General features: G+C 37.6%; 1 protein-coding gene across 1 annotated transcript in view; it reads right to left on the reverse strand.

The window, feature by feature from the left end:
- Nucleotides 1-298: 298 nt before the first annotated feature.
- The window catches only part of CDC50A (cell division cycle 50 P4-ATPase accessory subunit A), a 43,557-nt gene continuing 21,782 nt past the window's right edge, over nt 299-22,073 (reverse strand). Inside the window, exons 2-7 of the mRNA XM_055433144.2 lie at nt 16,846-16,953; nt 14,654-14,761; nt 7,845-7,932; nt 6,682-6,825; nt 5,874-6,080; nt 299-2,960 (exon numbers count right to left, since the gene is read on the reverse strand). Of these exons, the coding sequence (XP_055289119.2) occupies nt 2,767-2,960; nt 5,874-6,080; nt 6,682-6,825; nt 7,845-7,932; nt 14,654-14,761; nt 16,846-16,953 (849 nt within the window). The 3' untranslated portion in view covers nt 299-2,766. The remainder of the gene's footprint in view (nt 2,961-5,873; nt 6,081-6,681; nt 6,826-7,844; nt 7,933-14,653; nt 14,762-16,845; nt 16,954-22,073) is intronic.

Here is a 22,073-nt window from a genome sequence, read left to right on the forward strand (position 1 = left end):
CTACCAGTTTTTCATTTTCTATTTACCAAAAATTTCCCTTGCTCTAATACCAAATCTAGCCTGTCTGCCTATAACTGAGGTTATAATCTGACCACTTCCTAAGAACAGATGCTGCTCAGTAGTGTAGATATATTTTGCAATTAATGCTGTCAGAGTGACTAATACACATACAGATGGCAATCAAATCTAGGCATGGAAATGTTAAAACTTGGACTCATTGAGCTTGGGCTAAAATTTAGAGCTACATATTAGCAACAATACTGGGGCGCTGTTATTTTAGCAAGACACTTAAACATAGTAAAATTAATATTTTTCATTTTTATTAATACAGAATATACTAACAGTAAGTTATCTTTCAATATAATCAAGGTTACAAATAAACTGTTACTAACCAATAAACAAATAATAGTCACTTGACTCTTCTCTTGGTTGAATAATTCTCTATTAGGTAGTACAGTTATTTTTACCAATTTATTTTTAAACTGCTTTATGATTTCAAAGAAATTTCTTAGTCTTTACTTATTAAATAATTCCATCAATTTGGAACTTCATATATCACAATTATTTCCAGCAAGTTAATGCATTCTTCAATACTTCCTACTCAACCTAGTTGTCTTAAAATGCATTCTGATTCTTTGAAAGCTGAGTATGACATCAGTGTTTCCAAAAGGTGAGCATAAAGCCCATAAGAAAGAAATGTTTTCCTTCCTTCCCCCAGTCACAGAAGCCATATGAGTGTTCCACATTCTTCATATTTAGCAACAGGAATCCCTTACAACTCAAATGGCAGAAGACAAGGGAGAACTTAGGCCATCAATGTACTTGTAAAACAGATAAAACTCCAAATATATTTTAAGATTCCATCTTCACCACAGATGACAAAGGGTTGGCGAGGCTCTTCGACTTTTCTGTAGCAGCAATCCTGGTCCCCCAGTTAGAAAATGAAACGCAGGATGGCAGTCCTTCTTAAACAGCACAAACTCAATCTGCAAATACTAGGAGAAGCCCTCTCCCCTACTGAAATATCCCAGAAAATACACTGCCATGTGCAAGAGGGTCAATTATCAGAATAAATAATCATATTCTGAAGGACTGACAAAAACAATAGTTTTACACAAAGAACACCCTATGCACTCAGAAATTTCAGGATAACCATACATTAAGTACGTCATGCAAGTAATATTCTGTTAAGTATGAACTTAAAGTTCTTGTAACTGAATTTCATATTGTACAAAACTTAAGTGTGGCACATTTCTATTACCATTACATTATTTTGTTTTAAAAATGTAGTCAAAATTGATACGATACACAGACCTTTTGATTTAAAATAAAACCAAAGGAAACCATTACAAACTCTTAATTCAAACAGGCATTTTTCTATACAAACATGAGTTATTTTAGTTTAAAAAAAAAAGCTATTTCAATGCAATTAAACCACCTCTGATTAAGACATACATTTCATGCATGTGAAAAAATAAGTTTACATTCAAGAATCAGTTCCATAGCAAACCAATTACAGCATTTATTCAAGAAGGAATATTAAAAATAATTCCAGTTAATAGAAAATAAAATAACTTCAAGCATATATATTATAATTTATCATGTACATACTCCAAAACCTCCAGAATTTAATTAGGAAATTTAAAGAATTTCTTTTGAAAGTACGTCTTAGAAAAACCAACCAAAACAATTGGTGCCATAACTAAAGAGAATGTCCATACACATCCACATTTGACCTACATGTAAAAACTGGATGAAATATAGAGGAAATAAAGCTTACTGTTTTCCAAAACCTCAAAAATATAATATTAGTACTTAGGTCAAAACACTTACCTGCAAATTAAAAACAGCTTGAGGTATTTCCAATGCTGAAGCAAATTTCTGAATGTTAAATACCACAAGAATGAAAACAGTCTCCTTTGAACATTTATATCTGGTTTACAGTTGAGATAGAAGACAAGGTCTGCCAAGAAGTTTTCCCATCTCACCTATATTCTTGGATCCCTGATGAAGTGTAAGCTTCAAGGGAAATGGTCACATGTAAAAACAGCAAGTAAGATGAGCTTCCTGACTGCAACATCTTAGCCAAAATGGAAAGTGGAATTTTAAATTCTCCTGAGACCCACCTGACCTCTTCAGACATGAGCATTAATTCCTATGCTAGACAGGTTAAGCATGTCCTTTGAAATCAAATCTAAGCTTGACAACTGTACTGGAAAAGCTGAATACAGGAATCACCTCAACAAAGATGGTACTTTAAGCCTTTACACAGGACACATGAAAATGATGAAGTGTTTTATTTAGATTTGGTCTCTTCATCTTTTTGTAACTCTGGATCCTGAAAGGTTAGCAAGTCGTTATACTCATACATCTTGTAATCCCTTTCTTCATACAACAGGCACACATATACAGTATCATATGTCAATATATTATCATCAACACAGCATGAACATATAAGCAGCAGATGTGTTTCACATGAAAGAGGCTCTATGCATCACACAGCCTGTCCCAACAAAAAAGAAACATCAGAATGCCATTTCAGCAGTTACAATGTTGATATGATCAGTATAGCTAATCTGTTTTATACCCGTCATATATTTTCATAAGTCATCCATAAGGAAGAAGCAGAAGACAAAGACTGCTTTTTAAAAAATGTTATGTGCCAACTTCAAAAATGATACTAACCAGAACATCAGCATTTGAAAGCTAAGTTGAACAGGACTGGCCTTAATGCACATGCAATAAGTCTGTGTTCAGAATATAAAATTAAATGGTAATGTCAGCAGTATTACTACTGTTTCTGTATTTATGATTAATTACTAGCAGTACAACTCCCAGAAGAAAGGAGATGGATCCAATAGTGATGTAAGCAATCCCCAAAAATGGATTTTTTCCTCCCATCCATGAAATGGTGCTCAAGATCATCCGCTTCCGTCCATCAAATGAATGCACAGGGTAATCTGAAGAGTGTATAGGAAGACGTCCATGTCGTGTTACTTGATTTTTAAAATACAACTTAAAAAGTTGGCATTTAATTCCTTGTAATTCATTGGTATAATTCTATGATAGACACCTTACTCATATGTTCTAAATCACAAAATAATTATATAATTATTACCCTAAAGGATTGATTTCACAAACTGTTAGTAGTAGAATCCATTATAGTTTACAAGCAAAAGCAACTAAATTTAAAAGTTACATAATTTCTCATTTCTCAGATATTTCTGGTCTCATTACACAGGAGAGGGCAAAAGGCCTATAATGTGAAAAAAAATTTTTTTCAGATAAACAGCAATGAAACCCATAGAGGAAAATGAGGTTGACAGACCAGGAGAAATGGGAAGAATGAAGGGACTGGGGCACTTTTTCAGCACTGAGCTCAAAAAGCATGTGCAGCAAGCGTGTCGTTCTGAGAAGGTGGGGGGACTCAGCACAAGACAAAAAGCACGACACTCAAGTATTATATGGCGGACTTGGAGCACTGAGAAAACTCAGTGTGACACAGAGTCAATGGCTAAAACAGAGTGGAAATGAAGGAAGAAATGGCACATCAACATACTGGATGACCTACATCCATGGACCAGTTCCAGGATTCTGGCAAGAGTTAGGGCAGAGAAGACAGAACTAAGTCCCTAAGCAAAAGGTTCACAACTTCTTCAGAGGTATCTTTGGAATCAAGTGTGAGAGTTCCCATCTATTTCTCCAGCTTCTGTAGCTCCCCAGCCTGGAAGACAGGCCCTGTGACTCCAATGGGAGGCTCAGTTCTACTAGTTCTTAAATCAATCCCAACCCAAGCCAGGAATGATTATAAGAGTTCTAACTAACCCAATACTCTATGGGATGTGGTATCAAATCACCCAAGCTAGTCTCTCAATATCCCAACCCTAAAAAGGGGGCTTCTACCTTAATTCTAATATCTAGTTACCACCTTAGACTCAGTTTTGATAATTAACCCTTGATGGTTTGCAGGTGTCATTTCTGTCTTACCGATTTTCAAAACAGTCTACACTTCTCCTAACAGTTTTCTTGATGCAAGTTATCTGTCAGCTAAGAAGCCCTGAGCGCTCCAAAGCCTTCCCTTTCTCACACTGTAGGCTGCGGGCTGCCCTCTACTCTGGCTGCAGCCTCAAGATTATTCTCTCTGCTGCTGCTGTTAAGTCGCTTCAGCTGTGTCCGACTCTGTGCGACCCCATAGATGGCAGCCCACCAGGCTCCCCCGTCCCTGGGATTCTCCAGGCAAGAACACTGGAGTGGGTTGCCATTTCCTTCTCCAATGCATGAAAGTGAAAAGTGGAAGTGAAGTCGCTCAGTCGTGTCCAACTCTTCGCGACCCCATGGACTGCAGCCTACCAGGCTCCTCCGTCCATGGGATTTTCCAGGCAAGAGTACCAGCACCTAAATTGAGTATGTTTGTCTAAAACTGCTGCTATGTAGGCAGAGTTTCAAAAACTTGGTCACTTTCAGTCTGTCACTATCAGGTCACGCTCAGGTGTGTACTGAGGTGCAAAATCAAAAGACTAAGGATCCAAATAGATCTTTACTTTGAAATGAGGTCTATTAATTCAACCATTTATTACTCTAAACTGAAATGATATATTTATAGCTAATTTGGGTTATGAAAAATCAAAAATGTAAGATCATCAGCAAACATTTAAATGCTAATATTTGAGCTATTTTCATCCATGATATACACAAGCAATGGGCTAGAGATTAAAAGATGTAAGGACTTTGTATAGAACAAAAGTTAGTGCCCAATATTTCTAGCTTTGGAAAGACTCTACACCCAGGCTGATATGGACAGGTGTGACTACTTGAGTGAACCAGCCAGGGATGCAGCCTACACTGGTGGATGATAGTAAAGTCAACAGCCTTTGGAATCAATAGCTTGATTCTGAACCCCGATTCTTCTACTACTTGTGTAATCTCAGGTAAGTTACTTAAAGGCTCTATGTTTCTGTATTCTTGTATACAATATGGAGATAATACCTGTGTCTCACAATGCTTGAAATAAATAATATATGCAAAGTATTTAATATAACTCTGACATACAGTTAAGATGAAATAAATGATATTTATCAGCACTTAAGTCTGCCTAAATTATTAAGGTAGAACAATACAGCTATTGATAAAAATGCTTTGGTACTGTAAACAGAATAATTATAAATAATTATGTTGATATGAAGTAACAAACTCATTAATTTTTAATATCTAAAAAAATTTTTGGGAAAAAAAAATTGAAACAGTCCAGTTGCCTAGAAAATCGCATGGACAGAGGAGCCTTGTGGGCTGCAGTCCATGGGGTCGGTACTAGTCGGACACAACTGAGCAACTTCACTTTCACTTTTCACTTTTACACAATGGAGAAGGAAATGGCAACCCACTCCAGTGTTCTTGCCTGGAGAATCCCAGGGATGGCGGCGCCTGGTCGGCTGCCGTCTGTGGGGTCGCACAGAGTTGGACATGACTGAAGCAACTTAGCAGCAGCAGCAGCAGTACCACCAACACTTATTTGCTAAGCACTAGGTACATTTACGAACCTTTGCACTAAACTCAATTACAATCTCCCTTGTAAAATTATCTAACTTATTAATAAATCTAGCACTACATTTTAAATAATTTACCAAGCAATATGGGAACCCCTGATCACTTTTTCACCAAATAATATGGTTGAATTCTAGTCCAAAGTAAACAAAAATTAAAGATGTTTCTGGAAGAAACAAGTTAAAAGAGACTTTCTCATACATATACACATACTCATAAAAACCCAGCGAACAAAACTAAAGTACAAAGTAGCATGCCACATAACTGAGACACGGTTGGACTATACTCCTTTCAAATTCTCTGAATCTGTGCACATAGCCAAAAAAGGATACTGTATGTGATATTCAAATAGTATCGTCCAGCTGGTAATGTTGGATGCAAATCATTTTTCCGCTCTATAAGACGATATAACTTACGAAAAGTAGGTAATGCTGCAGTACGCATCCAAACAATAAAATCCTCATTTATGAATCCATTATTATCTTCGTCAGAATCCAACATGTAAACTGGTTTAACCCAGTTTACTGGCTTTGTTGTGCCTTAAAAAGGACAGATGGGAGTGGAATGGGGAGACAAAATATTCTATTTTATTAAGAGTTTCACTTATGAATATTTTCCCTATGTGCAAAAATAGAAATATAATCATATTCTAAGTCTTAAAATCTAAAGAAAAATCAATTCCTCACATAAAACCTTAACAAATAATTACAAAGATTTGACAGATACCTCAATTAAGAGATTACTAAAAGTAGGCTATTGAGTATGTACCAAAAGGCAGATGACTTAATGCAAAGATATAATGGTAAGAAACATTACATTATGAAATAAAGGAAGCAAAGAAAAAAAAATAAATTTGGACTTATAAAATTTAAATAAATACTTGTTTAAAATAAACTGTTACAACTTTAAAAGATTATAGGTAAAACACATAAGAAAATACCAGAGAAATTCAAGATGAACAGTATGTTTCTTTTAGAATTTTAACACATTAGAATATGCTACATATTTTACCTAATTTGACATGAAGAAAAGTTGTTTTTAAAAAACCATAAACTTTTTTAAGATCCTAAAGACAGAAAATTTTAGCTATTTCATTAAAATACCTAGATTACGTTTTAAGGGATAATAGTAATACTTTACCTTTGAATCGTTCTTCTAAGGGATCTGTTCCAGGGGGATTTCTGAATTTTACATTTTTATCTGTCCACCAAGCAATACCTTTCTTTTTCAAAGGAACAGGCATAAGATCAGATGCATTGCCAACCTGAAACAATTCTAGTGTATCTGGACACAAGAAAAGAGAGATATTACTAATCTACTGAAAATCCATAGTAATAGCTTTACTCCATGAGAAATGAGGATCTGGTATTTGCTCCCCAAAGCAGTTTTAACAAAGCAGGCACATGATGTGCATCTGCTCTTGGTTATTTACATGTGAATTAACTATGGTAAACTTCATGATCCTAGATGAATCTGCCTTCCCTCAATACAGTTCCAGGTCATTTTCCTACATGGCCAGCTGATACGTGATAAGGTCAAATGTTTTAATATTAACGCAAATAAAAGAAGTTGCAAGGTAAATCTGCCTCTCGTTCTATTCTTTAAAAAAAAACAAAACACACTGCTAAATAGCTTCTGACTTACCAAATTCTCTATTTGCATTGTTTAACATGGTAATCACTGGCTATATTGCTATAGACCCCTTGAAATTATGGCTCATCTAAATGAATATGTTTTGTAAGAATATACTATACATCAGACAAAGATTTTATATAAAAAATTAGTATATAAAATATCTCACTAATAACTTTATATACTGAACATAACTTACATGCTGAAATGATAATATTTGGGGCATACGGAGTTTAATAAAATATTATTAAAGTTAATTTGTTTTTTATTGTTTTTAATGTGACTATCAGAAAACTTAAAATTATATACATGTCTCACATTTATGGTTCATATTATATTCATATCAGACAGTGCTGTAGCCCCTTTTAATGGTATAAATATTCAAAGTTGGTTTATCATATATGAAACCAGAAGTTAGCAGAATGTCTCTGCTTCTTTCTTCTCAGAGACAGAAATTCATTCTTAAAATATAAGAATTCACAAAAGAAAGTCATAAAGCATTCCAATATCACACTTCATAACTAATATTATATATTTATCTTAAAGCTGTTGAATTTTACAATTTCATGTTCCTATTCAGTTGCTAAGTCCATTCTTGTTTCTGTAAGATTATACAAATATTCCTAACTATAGTATAATATATATAATCTTTGTTTATCTCTATATCATACCATTAAACATGCTGTTGGCTATAGCCCCACAAGGAGCAATTGGTTTGTCTTCATTTCTTCCATAAGGCTCACACTCCTTACTTGGATTCTGATATTCAAAAGGAAAGGAGAGAGAAATTATTACCCAGGCCTCTGAGAGAAATATCAGTTAGCCCTAATTACTGATTAAAAATTCAATGCCTACATATTTCTTATTTGCAATGCATACAGTGTGTCTATACTATAGACAGACTATAAATAATACCACATTTAACTAAGCAAAATATATTCCTTAACATCATTGCTTTATAACCTTTCTTTGCATATATTTTATCACAGAGATACACGTCAAAATGAAATTTTAAAACATCTTCATACCAACAACACAGAAATCATAACTATACACAGTTTTCGACCCAAGAAAAATTAAGAAGCCATCTTTTGTCAATCCAACTATAACGTAATGAAGGGAATCTTAAACTGGAAGTAAGACTGGAGCTTCTAGTTCCAACTAATGTACTGTGTAATTTCAGGCAAGTCCCTTGATTTATCTGGACCTGATTTACAAAACAAACATGTTCAACTAGATAATTTCAAATTCTGTAATTTGGAGTTAAATCCCCAAATTAAATCCTGTGGAAGGAAGGAAGGGAGAGCAGGGGAGAGGGTTGGCTGATTGGAGAGAAGGACGGAAAAGAAGCCCCAGAATATACCAGTCTTCTCTAAATTGTGCATCCAGGTTAAAGAAAACAAACATGTTGGCAAGGCAAACAGCAATTCACCTGTCCTCCAGATTCAGTTTTGATTTAGTCCCTACTGAAGATCTCAAGGAAACATGTAAATTGTAGAGTTAATCTAGAGATTCTACCAAGTCTGACATTAGATGTATGTCTGAGTTATTCTGCAACTCCAAGGCCACATTAGGCCATGTCTCAGAACACATAAACAAACCAAGATAGTCTCAATTTAAAATTAACTAGAACCTAGCATCCTAGGGCTATTCCATTATCACCAATGTTCTCTTATATCTACATTCTCATTGGAAAAAGAACTACAGGAGTGAAAAAGACAGGAGAAGGTTAAAGAAATGTGGCAGGGAATCTCATAAAGTCTCTTTAATATTTGACTTCTCAGCTTCGGTCCCTATGCCATCTACATTCATAAATTATTCTACATTCATTATTATTCTAAGGCCATGAAGATAAACAACATATAATTAGCCTATTATTATTTGTTTTGATGAAAACTGCGATTTCAAGAAAAAAAGATAAATAAACTCTCAGTGTGACATATATATATTGTAACCACTAAATTCTTGGGGGGCGAGGGAGGGAGTGGAATAGCAATTTCATTTGGAAAACCAGCAGAGAGAGGAGATGGTGGATGTGAGTCCTGAAGAACCATCTTCTAGCTACTAAATTACTGAAGAAGATTTAAAAGAAAGGGAAATATGCACTACCTAGTCATCAGGTACGGAACTAAGCGATGTTACATACTTTGTAGTAACTGGTTTAGAAAAACCATTTAATGAGTACCTAACATGTACCACATACCATGAAAGGTGCTAAAAAGGGAAAAATGAAAGAAAAAAAAAAGTCTCTGCTTTTCAGCAGCTCACAATGTAACAAGGGAAACAAACCCAAACACAAGCAACTCTAATATGAAATGAGAGCCATGATAAAAGTGTCTATATTTATTCCATACATATTCATTAAATGCCTCTCATGTGTTAGGCACTGCAGAGGTACTTGGTACATGGTGATTAAAGAAAGTTGTGCTCCCTGCTCTCATGGGCTTGCAATGCGGTTGGGAAGACAGAAGATAAGTAAATAAATGATACGGGGAAGTCTTTCTCATGAAAGTTAAGACCTGAAGAAAGTAGGAGACAGCCACGTAAAGAGCACATAGAAGAGAGCCTGAAGCAGAAAGAAAGTACAGGCCGTTTAGAAAGAACCCGGTTATCTCTGAGAAAGTAAAGGGGGAATGTAGTTAAGAGTATGGGCAATAAAGAAAACGATAAGACTGGAGAGTCATGCATAGCTCAGATCATCCTGAGTAAACAAACCACTGATTTTAGGCAGAGAAATAGTATTTATGTTTTTTTAACAATCACTCTAGCAGTTACGCAGAACTGCTGGAACGGCCTGGAAAGGAAGAGAGTGGATGATATGGGGAGACTGTGTTAATTAAGTAAAGTATGAAATGAAGTATGAACACAGTATGAATGAAGTACACATAGAAAGAAGTTATTTTGCATCCAGAGACACTAAACACCTGGCCTGAGATGAGAGGACCTCCAGGGAAAGAGTAAAAACCACAATCTAGACAAATGAAATGTAAATGTCCAAATGGGCAGATTACATGTGTCACCAGGCATAGTTAGGGAATAGTATATATGGCCCATGGCAGCCAGGCCAAAGGTACATTAAGGATAGAATATAAAACCAAAGAGGCTGGAGTGGTAGGCTGACATCAGACTGTGAAGGGCCTTACATACAATGTTAAGTAACTTGGACTTCAATCTGTTTATTCTGAACATCTTTAAAATTTTTGAAAGCCATCTGGTCTTGAAAGTCATATATTTTGGTCTAGTCCAGGGATTGATAAATGACAGCCTGCAAACCAAATTCAGCCCAGGACCTATTTTTGTAAATAAAGTTTTATTGGAACACAGCTACACCCATTCACTTAAGTATTGTCTATGGCTGCCTTCATTCTAAAATGGCAGAGCTGAGGAACTGCAATGAACTACATGACCTGCAAAGCTGAAAATGTTTACTATTGGCCCTTTACAGAAAAAAAATCCTAAGTTTAGTTGAAAAACTTTGCTTGAAGTTTGGAAGAAAAGAATCTCAGCTTCTTTTGCCCTCTGTGACGAGTGTATCTACATAAAAGAACTGTAAATCAACCACCACTTCTGGGTCTTTCAACACACACCCAACCTATGATCCCAATCAACAAATTCTGAGTACCTGGTGTGTCTCACGGAACATCACCTTCTCTGGACTTGTGGATCTCACAACATAAACTCCCACATGGACTGCAAACTATTGCAGACCTAATTGGAATCTTTAAATAGACTGATTATTTCTTAAGATCCCAAACATCAGGAAATAGCAATAAAACCGGGAAGGATAGCAAACGGCAATTATACATTTACCAGGACCATTCTGGTCTTAATATGGTTCTAAACTGCATGCTAAGAGAGTCACTTTTTAAGAGATCCTTAAATCACTGTGGGACTCCTAAGGCTTGCTGCACTGGCAGCAATAATATAAAATACTCGGGCACCAACCACTACTATGGAAAGCTGAACAACAGTCAGGAACCTAAGATCACCTAGTCCACAGGTTGCCAAACCCGGCTGAGCATCAGAAGGGGAGCTTGTTAAAAATGGACATTTTAGAGCTCCAACCCTGTAGATGTAGACATGAAAGACTTAGGAGAATTCTCGACTCTATTTTCAAAAAGCTCCTCAGACAGTTTTTCAGTAACCCACCCTTTGGACTTTAGCACTTAGGTGTCCCATAGGGTAAAAAACAAAGAACATACATGTTTGATTTTAAAACGTAATCTCAGAAATTAAAAGTAGTTTATTTACATATTCCTACTTAGTATAGTAATAACGAATAAACCCAAATAGAACAAATTACATTCCAAGAATGCTACATTCATCAAACTTGCATTACAAACTGTCACTTTTGTTGTCTAGTCACTAAGTCATGTCCAACTCTTTATACCCCATGGATTGTAGCCTACCAGGATCTTTTAAGTCTAAAATGCAGTTCTTGGGTGCAGTCTCAAAAATGACAGAATGATCTCTGTTTATTTCCAAGACAAACCATTCAATATTACAGTAATCCAAGCCTACGTCCCAAAGAGTAATGCTCAAGAAGCTGAAGTTGAACGGTTCTATGAAGACCTACAAGACCTTCTAGAACTAACACCCAAAAAAGATGTCTTTTTCATTACAGGGGACTGGAATGCAAAAGTAGGAAGTCAAGAGACACCTGGAGTAAAAGGCAGATTTGGCCTTGGAGTACAATATGAAGCAGGGCAAAGGCTAACAGACTTCTGCCATAAGAACACACTGGTCATAGCAAACACCCTCTTCCAACAACACAAGAGGAGACTCTACACATGGACATCACTAGATGGTCAATACCAGTATCAGACTGATTATATTCTTTGCAGCCAAAGATGGAGTTAGCAAAAACAAGACCGGGAGCTGACTGTGGCTCAGATCATGAACTCCTAATTGCAGAATTCAGGCTTAAATTGAAGAAAGCAGGGAAAACCACTAGACTATTCATGCATGACCTAAATCAAATCCCTTACAATTATACAGGGGAAGTGACAAATAGATTCAAGGGATTAGATCTGACAGACAGAGTGCCTGAAGAACTATGGACGGAGGTTCGTGACATTGTACAGGAGGCAGTGATCAAGACCATCCCCAAGAAAGAGAAATGCAAAAAGGCAAAACAGTTGTCTGAGAAGGCCTTACAAATAGCTGAGAAGAGAAGAGAAGCTAAAGGCAAAGGAGAAAAGGAAAGATAAACCCATCTGAATGCAGAGTTCCAAAGAATAGCAAGGAGAGATAAGAAAGCCTTCCTTAGTGATCAATGCAAAGAAAGAGAGGAAAACAACAGAATGGGAAAGACTAGAGATATCTTCGAGAAAATCAGAGATACCAAGGGAACATTTCATGCAAAGATGGGTACAATAAAGGACAGAAATGGTATGGACCTAACAGAAGCAGAAGATATTAAGAAGAGGTGGCAAGAATACACAGAAGAACGATACAAAAAAGATCTTCATGATCCAGATAATCACAATGGTGTAATCACTCACAGAGCCAGACATCCTGGAGTGTGAAGTCAAGTGGGACTTAGGAAGCATCACTATGAACAAAGCTAGTGGAGGTGATGGAATTCCAGTTGAGCTATTTCAAACCCTAAAAGATGATGTTGTGAAAGTGTTGTACTCAATATGCCAGCAAATCTGGAAAACTCAGCAGTGGCCACAGGACTGGAAAAGGTCAGTTTTCATTTCAATCCCAAAGAAAGGCAATGGCAAAGAATGTTCAAACTACTGCACAATTGCACTCATCTCACACACTAGCAAAGTAATGCTCAAAATTCTCCAAGCCAGGCTTCAACAGTACATAAACCATGAACATCCGGATGTTTAAGCTGGATTCAGAAAAGGCAGAGGAACCAGAGAACAAATTGCCAACATCTACTGGATCACTGAAAAGGCATGAGAGTCCCAGAAAAATATCTACTTCTGCTTTATTGACTAAGCCAAAGTCTTTGACTGTGTAGATCACAATAAACTGTCAAAAAATTCTTAAATAGATGGGAATACCAGTCCACATTACCTGCCTTCTGAGAAATCTGTATGCAGGTCAAGAAGCAACAGTTGGAATTGGACATGGAACAACAGACTGGTTCCAAATCAGGAAAGGAGTAAATCAAGGCGGTATACTGTCACCCTGCTTATTTAACTTATATGCAGAGTGCATCATGTGAAATGCTGGGCACATCAGCACAAGCTGATATGGACAAAGCACAAGGTGGAATCAAGATTGCCGGGAGAAATATCAATAACCTCAGACACACAGATGACACCACTCTTAAGGCAGAAAGTGAAGAAGAATGAAAGAGCCTCTTGATGAAAGTGAAAGAGAGTGAAAAAGTTGGCTTAAAGGTCAACATTCAGAAAACTAAGATCATGGCATCTGGTCCCATCACTTCATGGCAAATAGATAGGGAAACAATGGAAACAGTGATAGACTTTATTTTGGGGGCTCCAAAATCACTGCAGATGGTGACTGCAGCCATGAAATTAAGAGATGCTTACTCCTTGGAAGAAAACCTATGACCAACCTAGACAGCATATTAAAAAGCAGACATTACTTTGTCAACAAAGGTCCGTCTAGTCAGAACTACGGTTTTTCCAGTAGCCATGTATGGATGTTGAAAGTTGGACCATAAAGAAAGCTGAGCGCAGAAAAACTGATGCTTTTGAACTGCAGTGTTGGAGAAGACTCTTGAGAGTCCCTCGAACTTCAAGGAGATCAAACCAGTCAATTCTAAAGGAAATCAGTCCTGAGTATTCACTGAAAGGGCTGATGCTGAAGCTGAAACTCCAATACTTTGGCCACGAGATGGGAAGAACTAACTCACTGGAAAAGACCCTGATGCTGGGAAAGATTGAGAGCAGGAGGAGAAGGGGACGACAGAGTATGAGGTAGTTGGATGGCATCACCAACTTGTTGGACATGAGTCTGAGCAAGCTCCGGGAGTTTGTGATGGACAGGGAAGCCCGGTGTGCTACAGTCCATTGGGTTGCCAAAAGTCAGACACGACTGAACAACTGAACTAAACTGAAGGCTCTTCTACCCATGGGATTTCCCAGGCATGAATACTGGAGTGGGTTGCCATTTCCTTCTCAAGGGGATCTTCCCAACCCAGGGGGTGGAACCCGTGTCTCCTGCATTAGCAGGCAGATTCTTTATAGCTGAGGCCAGGGAATTAACAAAGCAAAAATCCCAATGATACTATGAGAAACAGTCAGGAAGTAATGCGTCCTCTGGCTGTAAGAAATCATTAATCTGTACAAATTCCAGAGAAAAAAATTTTAACTAAAACCCTCACTGAACAAACTAAAAATGACAAGCAATATTTTAATTTCATTTAACATTTTAATATCTATCATTTCTTACTGAAATGAGAATTGACTGATCTCACTGAAATGAGATAACACAGTTATCACATGTTCTTAGTTATTAAAACACCAGTTTCATGTTCTATCACTTTACTTACAAGCAAAGCAGTAGGATCTCCATTTAGTTGACCATCATCTCGAGATTTCACATAGCGACGATGGTTTTGATAGAAATTAGACAGTCCATAATACATAAACACATTGCCCTAGAGAAAGGGAAAAAATGTTCATATAAAACCATTAAGTATAAAGTTTCATACATACATAAAAACTATGTAATTTGGACTAGTTCAGAACGTTGATAACTTAAAACAGGTTCTGGGGTGAATTCTGCCAGAACTGGAAATAAAGTTAAAGAAGGCATGCTCTAAAAAATCCAAGAGTAAACTTTGAAATACCCTGAAAGACCTCAAAGATATCTATCTACATTAAAACAAATAAACAAGCTCTCATGAAATCTATTAGCCTAGTTTGATCTACTTTCAATTTTAAATTGTAAAGTAATTATCTACCAATTAAAATCTATAAATAACTTTTTAAAAATTTTTCTGTAATTCAGATTGGTCTTTATACAACTAGCATCAACTTTTCAAAGATATAATGGTCAAGCTTTCATTTATTGCTCAAAGTAAATGTTGAACTTGAATTGGGACATAGTAAATTCTTCAACAGGATAGTATGTAATATTAATAATGAACAAATTTATAATTAGTAAAGTATCTAAGATAATAGAAGTCATTTTATAATAATCAAGCAAAATACTTTAATGTATGCAGTAGAGTCAACTTGGAAAAATCCTAGGAAAGAAGAGTAACCTATATACACTATAATTATTTAGAAGATGCCATATAGTCATCTTAAATGACTAAGATTTTTGGAGGTGGCAAAACATTAGCTATTTTCTCCTTTCTCACTGCTACCTCTACAATCTGTAATCTATCCTTTATTAAAAGGAATTCAGAAAAGAAAAAAGGATTTCAATAACATTTTGCTTTATCTGATTTGCTGTTTTCATATACATAATCATTGATTTTTGAATATCAAGTATGCAAACTGTCTCAGTCTATATAAAGAAAATATTTACATAGAAACCTTTTATTTATTTATTCATTTATTTTGTTGGCTGATTTCTGTTCTCTGAAAAGGTTTTAGTCCAATTCAAATTTGGGCTTGTGAAAGAACACAGAACCCACAAAAAAATGAATCACCTTTGCAGAAGAAAAGGTCTGAAACCCTAAGTGTTTCTGAATGGGAGAGGAAACTAATAGAGCTTCCAAATCATTATAAGTCTCTTCTATGTCTTTAATTCTGCCTGTTTTGACAAAAGCAGAACTTAATGCATCTTTATAGTTTGTCCATCACATTATAAAAAATCAAACTTTTCTGATGTTTCTCATTTATGCTATTTCTGCTAAAACAAAATAATTAAATTCCTGTCTTCTCCCTAATTTATTTTTATAATTTTTAAAAAGGGAGCTTTATTGTCCATTATCTCAGTGCAAGAGCATCCATAACCACTAGATGGCAGCCATCTACCAGGGACTTCAAAAGTCACCACTACCTTTAAGAAAATCTAAAGCATAGCTACCAAAGGCCAAAAAATTGGCCTGTATTAAAGTAGTTTTGCTCCGTGAAGAATAAAATAATACTTTTTAAAGTTCAATTTCCAGGTAAAGGAGAGCACAAATTGGTCTCGCCATGACTACTCTGAATCTGTGTGTCCTTCACCACCTGGCTCAGTTTCCAAGAATGACAGCTAAGTGTGAATGCAAAAGGCATGCAGACCATGCACATGGGCACACACACACATACTGCATACCTTGTGGAGAGTTTTCTAACTGCTTGTCAATAAGGTTTTACTAAGTGTTTGCACTTATGTTAAAGCATCATATCTGATTAAAAAAGGATGCAATTAAATGTGTGAATTAGTATTTATTTTCTAAAGTAAAAACTGTTGGTATTAAAAATAGTCAAAACAGCTTGAGCAATAATTTTTTAAATACAAACATATGTAGATAGAATCTTGATACAAAAGTGATTTGTACAGTTATAAAATTTTCCAGAAACAGAATAGGTTTCAAATTTTGCTTATAAAGTACTAACTAGAATAAACTATTAATGCATTTAATTATCAAACAGCATAATTTGCTAACTAAACAAAATAATCTTCCTCAAAATTGTACTGACTCTCAATAAATTAAAGTGACATCTCAACAAGAAAATAACTAGTAAAAAAAAATCAGTATTTTTTAAAGCATGGGTTTTCCAAGACATTACTTAGAATACAGACCTCAAATGACTGTTCCAGTGTGAAATTAATGGTACAAATACAAGGTGTCACATTCGGAGACAAACATTTATAGCAGGGACTGGAAGGATCTGTTCCGGTATAATCAATCTGCAAGAGAAAAATATAACTAAGTATACTTCCTTGGAGAAAGTGAATACACTCTGAAATAATCTGCTATCAGATGGAAAAATGAGACTGAGCGAGCAACCACAGCCCAGAAAAAAATCTTTTTATAAGGTCATCTGTTAGACAGTGTGAGCCTGTAAAAACTGGAAAGGGTCCTATGTTATCCTACTGGCTCATCTCTCCTTTTTCACAAAGAAACACATTTATGCATAAAATCATAAATATAAAATTCAAACTGCATGATGTATTAACTTTTAAATAGCTATAAAGTCTAAACAACTTTTCTGTCATCTCAGCTTTCCATGGCATATTTTCAAATTAAATAAAGCAAACAAAAAACTATCAGGTTTCTCAAGGGCTACCATTTTTAAAACCTGGTGTTGGATAATTAAGAATCTGTTTTATCTCTGTCCTGGGTTCCTGGTAGGAACCTCTAAATCCTTTAAAATTTCCCTGCTGATAAGCCCCTTAATTCACACGAGTTTGTGCTAAGGCAATAGGACAGGTAGAGGACTGGTCACCAGAAAGACCAGATGTGACTAGGGACTTTGGCCAGTCCAAACACTGGAAAGAGGGAGAAGGCTGGAGGTTTAGTTCAATCGTGTGTTAGTCACTCAGTCGTGTCCAACTCTTAGAATCCTATGGACTGTAGCCCACCAGACTCCTTTGTCCATGAAATTCTCCAGGCAAGAATATTGGATCCTTCTCCAGAGAATCTTCCTGACTCAGATATCAAACCTGGGTTTCCTGCACTGCAGGCAGATTCTTTACCAACTGAGCCACCAGTATTTAATCAATCATGCCTTCATCATGGAATCCCAATAAAAATACTGGCCACCAAAGCACAGGTGAGCTTTGGGTTGGTTAGCCCATCGACAAGCCCCGATTCTCAGGGAGGAGGAATGCATGAAGCTCTACATTCAGGACCTCACCAAATGTCTCTTTGTTTGGCTGATCCTGATTTATATGATTTTAAATAAAAGTATAATTGTAAGTCTAGCACTTCCTTGAGTTCCGAGTCATTCCAGCAACTTAGGAAACCTGAGAAGTTACAGCAACCTCCCACATTTATAAGCAGTTGGTGAGAAGTGCAGGTGGCCTGGAGAAGTCTGAACTGGCACCTGGCATGTGAAGTGAGGGCGGTATGGGGGAGGGGGCCTCGGAACTCCCGGATTGGTAGCCAGCTGGCCTGGGAGCCTGACTTGCAGCTGGTGTCTGAGTGGCACTCAGATGTATTGCTGGAGACCACGCCCTTACACCTGTGGACTCTGACACAAACTCAGGTGGTTAGTGTCACAATTGAATTGCAATACACCAGCAGATATCAGAAGACCTGACCTAACAGCCAAAATGAGAAAATTTTTTCCAGTATATGAATTTTTTAAAACAGATTTTGTTCTCCAGAGTGCTTTGAAGTTCCCAGCAAAACTGAGCGCAAACTACAGAGTTCCCATATACTCCCTGGACCTACAGACACAATCTCCCTGATTATTAATATCCCTCACCAGAGAAATGTACCTGCTACAAATGATGACCCTGTAATGTTACATCATTACCACCCAAAGGCAATGGTTCACCTTAAGAGTCACTCCTGGTGTTGCACATTCCACGGGTTTTGACAAGTGGGTAAAGACATGCATACACCATCACAGTATCATACTGAATAGTTTCACGCCTTAAAAACTCTCTGCACTCCACCTAGTCATTCTTCCCTCACCCCTAACCCCTGACAACCGTGGATCTTTTTACTGTCTCCATAGTTTTCCCTTTTCCAGAATGGCACATAATTTGAAATCATATAGCATGTAGCCTTTTTGGATTTATCTCATTCACTTAGTAATATGCATTTAAGATTTCTCTGTCTTTACATGGCTTGATAGCACATTTCTTTGTAGCATCAAAGATTATTCCATTTTCCTGGTGTACCACAGAGGACATCGTGGTTGTTTCCAAGTTTTGGCAATTACAAGTAAAACTGCTATAAATATCCATGTGCAGGTTTTCTTGTGGATGTGAATTTTCAGCCTATTTACATAAATAAGAAGGAGTAAAAATGATGCATTGTGCTGTAAGAGTATGTTTAGTTTTGTAAGAGACTGCCATGCTGTCTTCCAAAGTGGCTGTACCATTTTGCACTCCCACCAGCAATAAATGACTTCCTTTTGCTCCACATCCTTACCAGCATGTGATGCTGTTGATGTTTTGGGTTTTCACCATTTTAACACGTGTGCAGTGGTATCTTGTTTTAATTTGCAGTTCCCTAAACTCCAATACTTTGGCCACCTCATGCGAAGAGTTGACTCACTAGAAAAGACTCTGATGCTGGGCGGGATTGGGGGTAGGAGGAGAAGGGGACGACAGAGAATGAGATGGCTAGATGGCATCACCGACTCGATGGATGTGGGTTTGAGTGAATTCCGGGAGTTGGTGATGGACAGGGAGGCCTGGCGTGCTGTGATTCACGGGGTCGCAAAGAGTCGGACATGACTGAGCAACTGAACTGAACTGAACTGAACTGAATGATAATGTCAAGCATCTTTCACATGTTTACTTGCCATCTGTAAATTAAGGACTAAATGTTTGGATCCGCCAAAATTCATATGTTGAAGCCCTAATTTCCAATATAACTTGGAGGTGGGAACACTGGATTCGGTTTAGATGAGGTCATGAAGGTAGGGTCTCCACGATAAAATGAGAATCCTTCTGAGATGGAAAAAAATAGAGCAGAGTGCTTGCCTCTGTGTACACTGCATGCACGCTCGCTCTCTCAGTCTCTCTCTGCTATGTGAGGACAACGTGAGAAGGCAGCCATCTACAAGTCAGGAGGAAGGTCTTTCTTCACTCTCTTCAGGGTTAAGAATCTGAAGGAACTGAACCTGCCAGCACCTTGGTCTGACTTCCAATCCTCCAAGACAGTATGAAATAAATGTCTATTATTTAAGCTATCTAGTCTATACATTTCTTTAAATAGCAGCTTATGCTAAGACAGCCTTTAGTAATGAGAAGTGAGGTGTTGCTTCAGCAAATATTCAAAAAGACAGAAGTAGCTTTGGAACTGGGAAATGGGAATAGGCTGGAGATTTGAGATGCATGCTAGAAATATAAACTTTAAAGGTGATTCTGGTGAGATCTTAGAAAGAAATGAGGAGAGTTAAAAAGAAAGCTTCCATCTCCTTAGAGAGCTAATAAATAAACATGATCAGAATACTGGCAGAAATATAGATGGTAAAAGACAGCTTTGGTGAAGTCTTAGAAATGGACATTATTGGACAATGGAAAAAAGGTGATCCTTATCAATAAAGTGGCAGAGAACTTGACTAAACTGTGATCCAGTGTTTTGTGGAATGTAGCACTTGTGGAAGGATGAAGCTGGATATTTAGATTTCTAAGCAGTGTTCGAAGAGTGGCTTGGTTCCACCTGACTGCTTATTAACAGTAAGATGGGAGAAGAGAGAATGGACTAAGAATAAATGTTAAGCAAAAAGGGACCAACACTTAACATCTGGAAAAATTCTCAAACCTATCCATACCACAAAAAATCAGAAAGCATGCTCTGCAGAGAATACTAAGGGCACAACTAAGGGTAATACTAAGCTGAACAACCATTCAATAGAGGTGCGTGTGCACGTGAACCGTGGACCTCATCGGCCACTCTAGCAGAAACACTGCCGTGTGAACTGAAGAGGAGAGAGGAGCAGAAGGCAGGCAAGCCCAGGAGCTGCTCAGATCCCACAGGGCTGGCCCACAGAGCCATTCTCCACGTAATGTGCTTGATTCTCCAAAAGAAGAGAAGAATGATCCCTGAGATGACTTCTGAGACCAGCAGAGCTACATCCTCATTTCATACTGGAGGAGGAGTTCAACACACCGGCTGGCAGCAACCCAGAGCCTTGAAGCAGGACTTCTACCCCAGTGGGTGTACAGAAGGCAGAGTGTTAAACCAAAGAGGTTTAACAAGCCTTGGAAGGAAAGTTATGACCAACCTAGATAGTATATTAAAAAGCAGAGACATTACTTTGCCAACCAAGGTCCGTCTAGTCAAGGCTATGGTTTTTCCGGTGGTCACGTATGGATGTGAGAGTTGGACTGTGAAGAAAGCTGAGCGCCGAAGAATTGATGCTTTTGAACTGTGGTGCTAGAGAAGACTCTTGAGAGGCCCTTGGACTGCAAGGAGATCCAACCAGTCCATTCTAAAGGAGATCAGTCCTGGGTGTTCATTGGAAGGACTGATGCTAAAGCTGAAACTCCAATACTTTGGCCACCTCATGCAACGAGCTGACTCACTGGAAAAGAGTCTGATGCTGGGAAGGATTGGGGGCAGGAGGAGAAGGGGACGACAGAGAATGAAATGGCTGGATGGCATCACCGACTTGATGGACATGAGTTTGAGTGAACTCCGGGATTTGGTGATGGACAGGGAGGCCAGGAGTATTGTGATTCACGCGGTCGCAAAGAGTCGGACACGACTGAGCGACTGAACTGAACTGAAGAGTCTTCTCAAGCCTTAAGATCGGACGATATTTGTCTTGCTAAGTTTTGGAGATCTGCTTGGAACTCATCACCCTTTTCATTTTTCTTTTCCCTTTCAAATTTTAGGGTCTGTGCTATGTCTGTTACTTCATGGTATTTGGAAGCACATCTGGTTCCACAGGTTCACAGCTGGAGAGAAAGTTTGCCTCAGGATGAATCATACTTTGAGTCTCGCCTATCTGATTAAAATGATATTAAGAAGACTTTAATGGTGATGCTGGAAACAGAAGAGATTTTGGGGGCTGATTACATGGAATGAAAGTATTGTGCATGAGCACAAGGGTGGAATGTATGAATTGAATGTATCTCCTCAAAATTCATATGTTGAGTTTGGGAAGTCATCAGGTTTAGATGAGGTCAGGATGGTGCGGTCCCCATGAGATTACTATCCCTAATAAGAGGAAAAGAAACCAGAGTTCCTTCTCTCTCTGCTGTGGTGAGGACGCAGCAGGAAAGTGGCCACCTGCAAACCAGGAGGGTCTGCACCAAGAACCAAACCCATCAGCACCATGATCTTAAACATCCCTACCTCAAGGACTGTGAGAAATGAGTACCTGCTATTTAAGTCACCT

This window comes from Moschus berezovskii, chromosome 10 (assembly GCF_049115385.1).
Source record: "Moschus berezovskii isolate FMDL1 chromosome 10, NW_MosBer_1.0, whole genome shotgun sequence".
NCBI classification, from domain to species: domain Eukaryota; kingdom Metazoa; phylum Chordata; class Mammalia; order Artiodactyla; family Moschidae; genus Moschus; species Moschus berezovskii.